Consider the following 13,397-nt stretch of genomic DNA (forward strand, 5'->3'; position numbering starts at 1 on the left):
TGCATGAAAAAAAAAGAACTTGTAAGTGTCCTAAAAGTAGTTCACAAAGAGAATTTCTGTGACCAAACTTTATAGAGTACTTTCAAGTGCCATTCTCCCAGGGTTACAGTGTAAACTTCCCCCCCCTCCCCTCTCCATATAGCTCCATAAACATACACAATCATTCATTCATAAGCATAGGCCAAGAACGAGATTTTGTCTTCTGGAAAGCCTCTAAAACCAATTTCAGATTCTTCTCCTGTGTAAGTTGATAGGAGTCTTTTTTCACAGACTTCCACAAGGCAGACTAAGACACTGAGATAAATGCACTAAAACCAGGATCAACTGCAGAATGTAGAGGAAGGATAACTGAAGAAAGGGTTCCTAGGAGCTGTAAGCATTCAGAGTGCATCAGCACAGTTTTGGTCTTCTGATATAGTTACTTTTTCACAGACTTTCATTCCAGTAAAATGGGCTATTGAGGTCTTTCAAAAGAAATTGAAACATTAAGTGTTCGTGAAGGTCCCAGCCTTGCTTGATCCTGGCTTGTTGCAGGCCTATTCTATGTACTGTACCCCTCAGTCAGGTTCCTCCATGTCTGCCATATCCCAGCTACAGAGAAAAGTGTGCTCAGGAAAAGAAAATCTTTAACATTCGCACCTGTCATCTGTGAACAGTGTCTTGAGGTTGTGTTTATTGTGCCTTTGCAGGCAAAATGAATCCTTGAGTGTTTTTCCTTGACTAATTGTCTTAGTGAATTTTTGTAAATATGATCTCTACCTTGAGTCCTGGTATAATTCCATTTCATTCTTTCATAGAAATCCTAAGTAGCTGTTTTAATAGCAGATGAACAGTCTGATGGATTTTTTTGTGTTTTTTTAAATTACAGCTGGAACTGGTATGGCTGATATTTTTATGTTTTTTGCTAAAGTTGCATATTTCTATTAGACAGAAACAAGAGAGAACTACCACAACCTTCTCCTCAGACTGTGTGTAGGGAATCAGATAACGAAACTGCTATTGAATTTAAGCATTATATGTGGGGCAGTTTCGTTCTTCAGGATGCCTAATTGTATCACTAAGGAAGTGATGCCTCTAACAGGAGCAGCTATAAAGAAAGTATTTGTATGACAGATGAAACTTTTCTTAGGAGGCTGAGAAAAGACGGAATTTTTTCTAAGTTCTTAGAAAAATGGTGTTTCGTGCTCCCTTAAAACTAAGCGTGTTTTCCTTCCATACAGCCCACGCTTTCTGTCTTTGGTCAGCTTGGAGACAAACTCTAAACTCTGGCCTTCCCAGGTTTAATACTGTCTCCAATAGATGATTTTTTCTTAAAATTTTAAATAAACAATAAACTGAATGTAGCATTCCTTACAGTTCTTACTCGTTTCAGTATGGAGTGTTCTTTTGATTTCTAGAAGTAATTGTTTAGTTCTTTGATGAGAAATAATAAATCCTGCTTTGGTACCCAGAGAAGTATGACAGGAGGTGGGAAATAAGTATTTTCGCTGGAGTACTTGCTTGTTACTTGCCATGGCAATACTGCATGTAGTAGCTGCCGGTGTTTGCATTTCCAGTCTCAGATTTGGAGCAAAGAAAATGAATACAATGTAATTTTTAGTTATCTAAGCCTTGACATACATACTTCGGAATCGGTGCAGTGATATAGTTTTGAGCATGAGGTCAGGTGCATTGTTGTGAAAAAGGAGAGCAGCCCCTATATGTTACTTGTGTAAGTGCCATTGATTCTTAAGTAATAGCTTTTGTGCAAGTAAGATCTGAATCAAATTGTCTAAAATTTGACCTGATTTACACACAGAGATCACAAAACATGAGCAGTCCCATCATTTTTTGCTAGAGCTGTCACTACCATGCACAGGCATGCTTCTGGTTCCATCATTTTCTGTTGTGTGGTTTCATATTGACTTGACATTATTAGCGAGTGAAGGGCTAATGCAAGAAAGTTACCACTTGATCCCCACTTAGAGTAATAGGATACAGAGCTGAACTTAGCACAGTGGTACTAATCATAACGCAAAGAAACTTCCTCAAATCTGTACATTAAGCTTTGTGCTAGTACTCTTTTTATACAAGCTGCTCCCAATGATCAACGTACCAATCAAGGCATTATTTTTACATTACTCTTGAGCAATTAAAGTAAACACTGGAAATGAGGAGATCACTTTTATCAGATTAGAATTATCCCTGATGTTCCAGTCAAGGAACAAAGAGGAGCATAAAAAACCTCCAGAAATCCAGTTCATCATATCCACTGAATGAACTCTGATTCTCTGAGATGTCCTGTTCTACTTTTCAATCCTCTCTAAGTCTCACATCAGTAGAAAGGTGGCTAGCAAAGAATTTGGAACATAAAGGAAGTTTATGCTATAAAGAAGTTTGCTATTTTTTCTTTCTCCTGCTTTGGGAAGATGGACACTAAAATTGGTTTTGAAATTTTTCAAATGTTAAGTAAAATTATTTCTTACAGTATAATGGCAACTGTACTGTTGCATATTTTCTGCCATAGGAGCCTAGCCTCTCACAGGTAAAAGCTCGTGCAAAATATTCAGTGAAGTTAGGAGATTTTGGCTAAGTCAAGGAACACATGAAAAAACATGACCAGTGGCTCTCAGGATTAATCTACAAAGCCATTCTCAAAGCGTTTCAGGAAGGTGTCCTGTGACAATTAAAATTACATAGGATTGGGATGGGAATCTGTGTCAAGTAATGGCCGGGTTGTTGCAGACTTTCTACCAGTTTCTTATTCTCCGCACTCTCCAAATAGCTGGCCTTTTTCCAGAGATTATGCTGGGCATTGGCTCATGCCTCTGACTTTTCTTTATCATGTCGATCTCAGCTGCCAAGGGAGTGCTTGCTTGCATTTCAAGATAACAGCTAAATACTTAAATGCTTAAAGTAGTTGCCCTTAGTATCATAGAAGTCTCTTCTCCTAATTGTGTTTCCCTTCTTCCTTCATTCTCTCCAATGCTTTTCTCTCCAAGGTTCATTACATTTGATGCTGAATTCCCTTTAGTGTGGGAGGGATTTCTGCAAGAAGAGAAGGTCAATTTTAGTTTTATTTCCATTTCTTGATTTTTGGTCAGATTTTGATACTACTTAGTTCTTGTGTTCATAAAAGCCAGATTATGCAATTTTGAATGATTTTTAGCAACATATATTTAAATACCTTTGCCAGAACTAAATTCTCTAAGGATTAATCCAGCTGCAAATGCCACTTGGAACAGAATATGTCAAATGCTGTATTTTCTAGTAATGCAGCTCTGTACTGCAATCAAATGGACAGCCATCTGTGCTTTTTTCTTACGCTTTCAGAAGTATTACTAGCATGCCCAGTTGATTATATAAAATCTTACTTAAGGGCTCCAAATGTGAAGTCTTTAGATTGTCTGGGTAATGTAGACATACTGTTTATATATTTACATTTGTATGGTGCCAAGATTAGTTCCATACATATGCCTTCATCAGAAGTCAAGTTGGTAATAAGCATGACTATGATAAGCTGACTGTAAGAGAGTCAGCCTTCCTAGAGGAATTGATTGAGAAAAGAGAGTCCACAGCTGCCTTAGTCAAACTGCTTCGAATTTAAAATGTGCATCAGAGCAGGCCTGATATACTCAGCAAAATTCAGACGCTGGCTGTGCAGCCTAAGCAGGCTTATGGTTTGCATTTGTTGATAATTTTGTTTGCTTTCTTGTTAATTAATAGAATTTTTCCTTTAGTTCTTCTCTATTGTAATGTCATGTATCTTTGTGTTTATGTAAAATCTATTCCAACTGTTGAGAAAATTGCTATTTCCAGTACTTAATGCTAGCATCTGCTGTGAAGAGTTGCTTCTGGAAAATTAAGAATTTGTTATTTTTTGTCTGCATTCAGTATTAACTTAATCAACATAGAATATTAGGTTATTCTGCTTTTGAATTATTAATCTTTTAATATATAGTTCAATGGCTAAGGTTTATACGAATTACTATTTTTAAAATCTGTGAATTGTAATGGACTCAGCTAAGCAAATGTGACTGGAAATTATTGCTTTTCTTTATTAGTTGATTCTGCCTTTTTGGTTGTCAATATGTAGCATATCCAGCAACGAAAAAATGTTTGAGTGTTATCATCAATAAAATTAATTCTATGATAGTTATTTCAGGTAACTAGCATTTCCATTTCCAAGCTGGCATTTCCATTACTACTGGAAAGTAATAGAACTGTTAGAAAACAATCAGTTTGGCATGGCAGTTTTTGTCACTACTTTTCAAAATTCACAGGTTTGGTGAAGAACTTTGAAGTAGTTCATCATGTTTGCCAATGCAGGGATATTTTAGGATACCTTTATTTAAAGAATTTAATTAAATGCTTTTGTGAAAATTAAATTTCAAAGAAAAAATTAGTGGGACTGTATTTTTTGAAAAATCTCAAGTCTTAGAAAATAACAAAGCTTCAACATTCTGCTCTTTTTTCTATCTACATGTTTAGTCTCTCTCTTTCATGTGTTGTAATTTTGTGTGTTTGGTTTTATGCTGTCCTTTAGATTACCGTGTTCCGCATGGGGTCTGAAGGGCAACAGGACATTGAGATGTCTATCTTAACTGCTCTCCTCAAAGGTGGGTTTTGCAAGCAGTTAGGAAGGATGCACAAATTGATCCCAAGAAGACAGTACTATACACTGTCTGAGGTTCACTCTTGATGTTTAAGTCTTTGATTTATTCAGTTCGATTCTAACAAGTAACCTGAAGATGCTTGGCTTAAGGTTCAGATTAGCTTGAAGCATAAAATCTAGATTGAAAGTTTTGTTTGGCTGTCCTCACCTGAAAGCCTGGGATGGGAATGCTGCAACAACTATACTACTGATATTTCAACACATTTTTTTGCAGTTCTAGCATATACTAATAAAGTTAGGAAAAAAGGTGGGAAGCTTAAAAGACTATCTGGATTTTTCCAGATCTCAGATTGTGCTCTTTAAGCCTTAGGGCAAAATTTAGGATCAGTTCCATATTTGTTTGGAGTTTGTTATATTTGCTGAAATAACTTGTTTCTGTCTGCAGGTATATAGTAGTTGATATGGGCTCAGTATGGGATCACTGGAGTCCCCAAAGCTAAGAAATAAAGAGAGGAATTTCTATACTCATATCTACAGTGTCAGCCAGAGGAGCTGAGAGGAGGAGTCTTCTAGAACAGTTACATGCCTATATTTAGCATCAGAATATAAAGTCCATGTGGGAACTTTAAGGAAAAAAGGGAGAGAATCTGATTAATCCTTTTGAAATTAGTATTATGGGGTTAAATGGAAGAGGCTATAAATTGATTTGATGAATCCACTGCTTTGTGGTAGAATTATTATAATGGTAGTATGATATGAAGTCAGGCTTGCTGTTTTCTAGTTCTTGGAGAAGTGAATTACAGAAGGTTGTCCAATCTTGTTTCATCATGCATGAAATACTAAACATCTGTGTGTTTCTCTTTAGGTACCAATGCATCTGCTCCAGACCAGCTCAGCTTGGCTTTGGCCTGGAATCGTGTAGACATTGCACGCAGCCAAATCTTTGTCTTCGGACACCACTGGCCAGTAAGACAAAGTTTTCCTAATCATACTGTTTGTTAACAATTTAAAATAAGTGGTGGAATACTCACACCTTGGATTTTGTTGGCAGGAGAAACAGTATTGAATTCTGTTTTATGCCGAACTGATGTAGGATATCTCATTAATTAAGAATGACCTATTTGTTTTGAAACTTCCTTATAATGCCATTTGCAAATATTTAGCAGTAATTTAAACTCTGTGAAAGAAAGAAAAGCAATTTCATGACAAGCAGAAAAATAACCTTATTTAAGGTCCCTTGTGGGATTTGAAAGCCAAAAAAAAAAAAAAAGGCATTTACTGGAAACAGTCTGTGACCTTACATACAGCTGGACAATAGCAGTCCTGGTCACCCCCAGTGAACTTGTGTGATGCGCTAGCTTTGCGTAGACATCTGACGGTCTGTGTCATTGACATGTGCTAGCAGTTGGCAAGGTCCCCAGCTACCTATTAAAGTATGTGGCAAGGAATCCACGGAACTGCTTAGAAGGAATTGTGTTGCCCACTTCATTAACAGCTGTGAAAATCTCTATTTGGTTTAATGGAGCAAAATCCTGATGACCAGAAGAAACCATTGCAGAAAACAGGCCTCTGGCAGGCAGAGCTGTGCCAAATGAACTAAGAAGCAGATCTTCAGTAAAGCTTTAGGTCCTGAAATTGGATTTTCTTTCTCAAATTATTGGAGTTTGATGCTGCACTAGTTGAAGTCAATGCTGAAACACTGCAGTGCCTTTATTCATCTGTGTAACTAAAATCCTTTATTTAAGCCACTTTTGTGTCTCACGGTATTCATGCTTTTTGCTTTACTGTGTGAACCATCTGGTGTTGAATTACTGTAAAGTGTCATGAGGAGATCAGCCTAAAAGAGGCAGTAAGAATGAAGTGCAAGATTTTTTTTTTTAATTAGTTGTCTTTCCTGAAACTATGCAATAAAATGACACTGAAAGGAACGCTATTCATGTGCATGCTATACATAATGGTGAGATTTATTTAATTTGGAAGCCCTTATAATTAAATTTAAACAAATGTTGCTGCATGTGCTGGTTTATTCCTTCATTTCTAGTAATGTGACGTTTCCAATATTCAAGGTTCATTAAAATGCTTATACAGAGAGGATTTACTCATCCTAAACATGATGAAGTATTACTACTATAAAGCATTTATTTGGACGGAACGTTCCAATCTCCATATTATTGTGGTTAGATTCAGAGGTATCACCTAGCAACTGAAGCCAGTTACTGCTTTGACCTATTTCATAGTCATACTCTGCAAAAATTTCTGGAAACGGTATCAGTCAATTGCGATTCACTGTCATTTCAAATTCATAAAGATTGCTTTCAGACTAGCCTGTGCTGCAAGCTGGCAGTTGCAGTTTTGTCCAGGCTTACGAATGGATTCATGGTAGCTAGGCAGAGAACATATTTTTAAGACGAACAAAACCACAGAACACAAGCCTTGTTAAAGGCTTGGTTCTGTACTTCTCTTTGCAGAGCACAGATAGTTGTAATCCAGTTTACACATTCGTGGAGGTTATATAACCTAAGCATTAGCTGGAGCAAGTTAAGCCTCCAAATCACAGACCAGTAGCGTCAAGTTATTTGCATGTGTGCGTGCCTGTCTTGGGTAGATAGGCTGGAAAGGGGAAGAACGTTGCAAAGAGTAAATGTGTCTGAAGGAGGTATAAACAGAAATATTGTCTGCACAATGTAAATGAACCCGTTAGTGGCTCCCTTCCCTCTCCTTTCTGCCTCCTCAGTATGGATGCTATTTGGCGTCATGTAACATTCTTGTTAAGCTCTTTCTGTCCAGCTCCTTATCATGCTTGTTGCTATTTATTTTGACAACTATTGCTTTGTCTGAGAGCAAAGAAACTTAAGTGTCATCGTGCTGGTTTTGGCTGGGGTAGAGTTCATTTTCTTCACAGTAGCTAGTATGGGGCTATGTTTTGGATTTGTTCTGGAAACAGTGTTGATAGCACAGGGATGTCTTAGTTACTGCTGAGCAGTGCTTACACAGAGTCAAGGCCTTTTCTGCTTCTCACCTCACCCCACCAGAGAGTGGGATGGGGGTGCACAAGAAGCTGGGAGGGGGCACAGCTGGGACAGCTGACCCCAACTGACCAAAGGGCTATTCCACACCATATGACATCATGCTCAGCGTATAAAGCTGGGGGAAGAAGATGAGGGAGGTGGTGTTCAGACTGATGGCATTTGTTTTCCCAAGTAACCATTACACATGATGGAGCCCTGCTTTCCTGGACATGGCTGACCACCTGCCTGCTGGTGGGAAGTAGTGAATTAATTCCTTGGTTTGCTTTGTTTGTGTGCATGGCTTTTGCTTTACCTATTAATCTGTCTTTGTCTCAACTCATGAGTTTTCTCACTTTTACTTTTCTAATTCTCTCCCCCATCCCACTGGGGGGGAGCGAGTGAGCGGCTGTGTCGTACTTAGTTGCCGGCTGGGGTTAAACCACCACAGTCACACAACTGAGTAGTGTCTCTTCCCAGGCTTCTTGCACTGATTTTATTTTGCGAGAGAAATCCTCCACAGTCTACCTACTTCATTACTTTGACTTTCAGTGTTATTGACTACATTAGACATAAAAGCTTTAAAAAAAGTGTAAAGCTGTGGCTATGGAAAAAGGTCCTTATACTGAAGGAAATTATCATTTTTAGTTGACTGCGTGTGAGGAGTGGTGACTGGGGAGTGAGTTCAATAAGAGTGTATTCACTGAAATAGTCACTGTGCGATCAGTTAGATTTCTAATACTTCTAATGCATTATTAAATACAGCCTTTAGGAAGCCTTACAGCTCCTGACGGTACAGCTACTGAGAAGGAAAAGAAATCTCCAGCAGCTCAGACTAAAGCAGCCAGAGGGAAAGGAAAAGGGAAGAAAAAGGGAGGAAAAGGAAAAGAAGAGCCAGAAGAAGAAACAGACCCAAGAAAGCTTGAACTCCTGAACTGGGTGAGACAAGATTATTTGTATTAAAACTGTTAAAGAATTCATTTTTTTTTCATCCTGGGGGCACAAAGAGAGAAGGAAAATACATATTTTCATTCTATAGAATGCTCATTTGCACAGTCTCACAAGATCAGCAGTAGACTCTGCAGGGATACTGTTCAGTCTTTGAGCCAGGAATCCCTCTCTTATCTTGTGTGCACCACATGCAGCCATACCACAACAGTACAACTCAGTGCTTATCTGCTGCACCTTCCCTGCACTTGTCAGAAGGCAATAAGAACACCAGTGAACATCTTCATCCTTCCTTGTACATGTTATTTATCCAGTGAAGGCAGTTTAAATATCTCCATTTCCAAGTGCTTTGTTTTCCAGTTGCAATACGTTAGATCGTTCTGTTGTCTGGATTAAAGTTCATGTGTCAAGGGGATTGCTGCTCAAGGGGTTTTCCCCTCTCCTACTGGGTTCTAACCTCTTAGACCATATTAAGAGAAGATCCGTTAGACTTCCTGACCAACATTTTCCAAAGGCAAAGCTAAGTTGGTAGCTAAGGGGAGCTAAGGTAAGCTAAAGGGAAGAGGACGTGCTTCTTCCCAAATGATTTGAGTCTTTCAGCATTATATGTTGAGCTTTCTCTGTGAGGCAGCAGTTTGAGTGGGTGATACATATGCGAGTTATCAGGGTAAATTATGTCAACCTCTTCTTAACAGTATACAGTGCATTTTTCTTAAATTTTACTTGTTCCTATCATGTTGAGCAAGTAAATCTCTTTTTCACATGTGTCAAGCATGGTATGCTTGGTTTAGTTAAAAATACTAAACAAAATTATTGAAAGCTACAGTTGTGTTGCTAAAGGTTTCTTTCACTGCTCTCCTCTCGCCCAAGAGCTCATCGGAAAACTCTACCATCTGTATTGACTTGAACACGCGTAAAATATCATTTTCTAAATTCCTTTTCACTTAGAGATTAATCAACATATTTGGGAACTTGAGAATATCCTAAGTAATGAAAGTGTTTGTGGTTGTTGGCCAACCAACTCTTCAGTGCTCATGTAGTCTCACATTCTCCATTCTGCAATTCAGGTGAATTCCCTGGAGCAGGCTATGCTGGATGCACTGGTTCTGGATCGAGTGGACTTTGTGAAACTACTTATTGAGAATGGAGTGAACATGCAGCACTTCCTCACTATTCCTCGACTGGAAGAACTTTATAATACCGTGAGTGAGCAGAAATAATAAAATTCCCTGTGACATCTTTGCTACTGTATTTAACAGGGGCATCCTTTTTCTTCTTCTCCTTCTGAGATGTGCTTGTTTTTCCAAAAAGCTCTGAGCCCTGACAATACACAGATGTTGGAGAGCGGTAAAGGGAGCCGTTGCTACTACATACAATGTCCTATTGTTTCCCTACATATACACATTCCTAATTAATAAGCCTACAGCAGCTTTCAGAAGCTATTGCAGTTTGTTATGTAAATATAGTGATGTATTTAAAATGCACCTTCAGAACACTTAAAGAACTAATGTAGATAGTCAAAATTTAATACCAGCCAGTAGTGGTCATTTACTTTTAATCTCAATTACTTTTCATGTATGTATACTTTAATATTATTGAAATAAGCCTGTAAATTTGGCAAAGTAGTTACACAGCACTTTTATTCTTAGCACATAGCAGAAGTCAGTATCATTTTTCCTTGTGGTCCAGCAAAGCAAAATGTTTTTCCCAAAACCATAGAACATCATGCTTTTTTATTCAAATTCTCCCCAGCCCAGCCCACAGCAAATTCATTAGGAACATAACTATTTCTAGACTGTTTTTCTTCCCGTCATTTAAGTGGCAGGTAGTGTAGGGCAGCATTCATACAACATACAACCTCAGTCTAGTCCTTCAGTCCCTTTATGGCTCCTGCAGCAAGTACAAGTTCAGACAGTACCACAAACTGCTGTGACTTGAATCACCGCATAAAGGATTATAAGAAAGGGATTACACAGCTCTTGATAGAAACGTGTTTGTCATTGTAGCCCAGTTCCTTCTTTTCACCCCTGCAGAGTGTGATGGCACATGGTTGCCTAAAGTTCTGCTTACAGTGCCAGATCATTAATTACATTTGTGTTTGCAAAAAATCTGAAGAATTGAAGCTCTAATGGACCGTGAATGATTTTTGTTTCAGAGATTGGGTCCACCAAATACGCTGCATTTGCTAGTCAGAGATGTGAAAAAGGTAAGCTTAACTAACAGTAGCATTACATTTGCATGATTACATTAACCATGTGAGTCAACAGTAAAAGCAAGCATAGCATGGGGAAAAGCAGACGTTTGAAATTAGATGGTAGCTGTTAAGAAAAGGAAAGTTAAATTACTTCTTGTGACAAACAGTGGTGTCAGTCTAAATTGGGTATGGCTGTACTGCACTGCTAGTATTTTAAAAACTAAGGAGAGGAAAGTTAAGCTCCTACTGGTGTAATATATCATTTGAGATTTAGGTTGATACTGTTTCTTCTCTACAAGAAGCTCCCAATGCAGCGTTACAAAGGAGGAGTGGAAGGAGAAGCCTGCTAGGTTAACTGGAAGCCCCACTCACGAGCACAGAACTTGTTCCCTTTTGTTTGTTTCCTTGTGTGTTTTTTTAGTTACTTTTCTCCCATCAATCCTGCTTTTACCTGGGAGAAAATCTGTTCTGTTTCTTAGTGCTACAAGTTCTAAATTTGTTATTCATTTGTTTCCATTACATGTCAATTCGTTCATTATACGTGAATAGAGTCATTGTAAGATTTGTTGTATTTGATCTCTTTGAGGTTTTGGAGATTTTATTCAGTAAAATTCAGTAAATACATGAAATAGCCTGTATTCCTTTTTGCAAGGAAAACTTACATTTATTCCCGAGAGGTTTAGATGTGGGAATTACGCATTACTGAGTTAATGTATAATTCATATTGATCTGCTTCATAGTTTAACGCTTTTCTCCTTCAGTGTTTGTCTTTTTGAGTGTTACTAACGTTCTTTTGCATTCTGCTTTCTGTCTGTCTCTCCTTTTCATTGCATTTTCATGGCTCACTCATTCAGCGGCAGTCTCGGGGATTCGGTTGGGTTAACATGGAGGTGATGTGTTTGCTTAGGATATAGTTGTTTCATCATAGCAGCTGCTCAGTGGTGCTGTAGAATCAGTTATTGTTGTAGGATGTAGCTTGAACAATGAAACATAGTTTTCAGCTCATGGTTCTAGTAGAGTCAATACCACTATCCAGTTTTTAAGTGCAACAATGGAAATTATAGTCTGCCTTTTTCTTTGATTTTGGGCTGCACATTAATCTAGATCATGTTCTACATTGTAGTCTTAACTCTGTAGATAATATTATGATGAAATATAAGTTTCCATAAAATGTAAAGTAGGCCTGATATTCACCATGAAATTAAGTCATGCTTTTATACTGGATTAATGATGATCAGTACAAAGTTATTTAATTTCATCAATATAACCCTTGCAAACAACTCAGGTTTTTATGGACACTGACATATTGTACGAGTAAATCAAATGAAAATTTGTCCTCAACTATAAATACTGCCAACAACAAAACAAAATCTGGCCCAAAAAATTTTTCATTATGTGATTCAGTTACCATTAATTTCATACAAATATTCAGAGACTGAAACCAGTGGCTGTAAATAATACCCATGTGCCAATTTACACATGACATGGTATGTCTAGCTGGGCAATTTAATGTATGTTATGTTTTCTTATCCTAAGTCCTTATTTTGGTGGGTTTTTTTTTATTTTTTGGCAGGGAAATCTTCCACCAGATTATCATATCAGCCTAATAGATATTGGTCTTGTACTTGAATATCTCATGGGTGGAGCTTATCGCTGCAACTATACTCGAAAAAGTTTTCGGACTCTTTATAATAATTTATTTGGACCAAAGAGGGTAAGAATGAGTTCATTCTGGATGTGGCCATCGTGCTGATAGTAAAAAATAAGTAATACTCTGTTCCTTTGTCTTTGTGAAACACACTACATGTTAAATTCTAAAGAAATGCTGCAAGACCAAAGTTGAAACTCTGGTAGTGAAGTTATATAAGGAACCTGTAAAACATCTATGTTAAAGGATGGGAGGACCCAAACGGTGGTAAATACATTGATCTGGAGGTGAATTTCCTATTTCAGGAGTTTACGATCCAAGCATTTCTAAATGTGGTGTTTGCATATTTACTTATTCCTACTTGAAGCTGTAGCTTCCGTGTAACTGTAAACTGTATTGGTCAAGCTAGGCCTATTGATCAAGTAAGTATAACCAACAGTAGCCTTAACTTGGGTAGGGCAGAGAGTTTAGTCTGAATACAGAAGAGCTATGAACCTGTTACAGTAAGTCCTGTAAAGACCTGTTCTGAGCATAAATCTTACCCTACGGAAGCCACTGCAATCTCAGTAAAGCATTTCATAGTCATGTACCGATCCTGAGAATATCAAGCATGGCCCTTGCTTTGTTAAAAGGTCTGTTCTAAGCAAATAGAATAATTTTCTTCATTAGCTTATTGATTTGTTTTGTTTAGCTTTGAAGGTCAAGTGAAGCTTCCTAGCCTAATTGGAGAAAGCCCCACGCTAGGAAACACACTAGGAAACTAGCCCCACAAATGGTCAGAAGGCCACTCAAAGCCCAAGTATTCTGTAGCTGATATATATAGTACATATATAGTGTAGTACTATCTGATGGAAAAAACAAATAAACCTTTTACATAAAATGTAAAACAGAGATTTCACAATGGGACAGAGGGATTTTTTTACTGGGAAATTGTGAGAGGTTTGAAGATCTATTATATTTTTTACTGTTTCTTGTTGGTATCCTTACCCTGTGTGTGCTTAGAAGCAT

General features: G+C 37.8%; 1 protein-coding gene across 1 annotated transcript in view; it reads left to right on the plus strand.

The window, feature by feature from the left end:
* Positions 1 to 4,540: 4,540 nt before the first annotated feature.
* The window catches only part of LOC309595282 (transient receptor potential cation channel subfamily M member 1-like), a gene marked incomplete at both ends in the record, with an annotated part of 31,114 nt that continues 22,257 nt past the window's right edge, over positions 4,541 to 13,397 (plus strand). The window contains 5 exons of the mRNA XM_082322047.1: positions 4,541 to 4,598; positions 5,460 to 5,560; positions 9,615 to 9,749; positions 10,703 to 10,753; positions 12,315 to 12,455. Coding sequence (XP_082178173.1) covers positions 4,541 to 4,598; positions 5,460 to 5,560; positions 9,615 to 9,749; positions 10,703 to 10,753; positions 12,315 to 12,455 — 486 coding nt within the window. The remainder of the gene's footprint in view (positions 4,599 to 5,459; positions 5,561 to 9,614; positions 9,750 to 10,702; positions 10,754 to 12,314; positions 12,456 to 13,397) is intronic.

Source organism: Platalea leucorodia (genome assembly GCF_965183815.1).
Source record: "Platalea leucorodia genome assembly, chromosome: 9".
In the NCBI taxonomy this organism is placed as follows: domain Eukaryota; kingdom Metazoa; phylum Chordata; class Aves; order Pelecaniformes; family Threskiornithidae; genus Platalea; species Platalea leucorodia.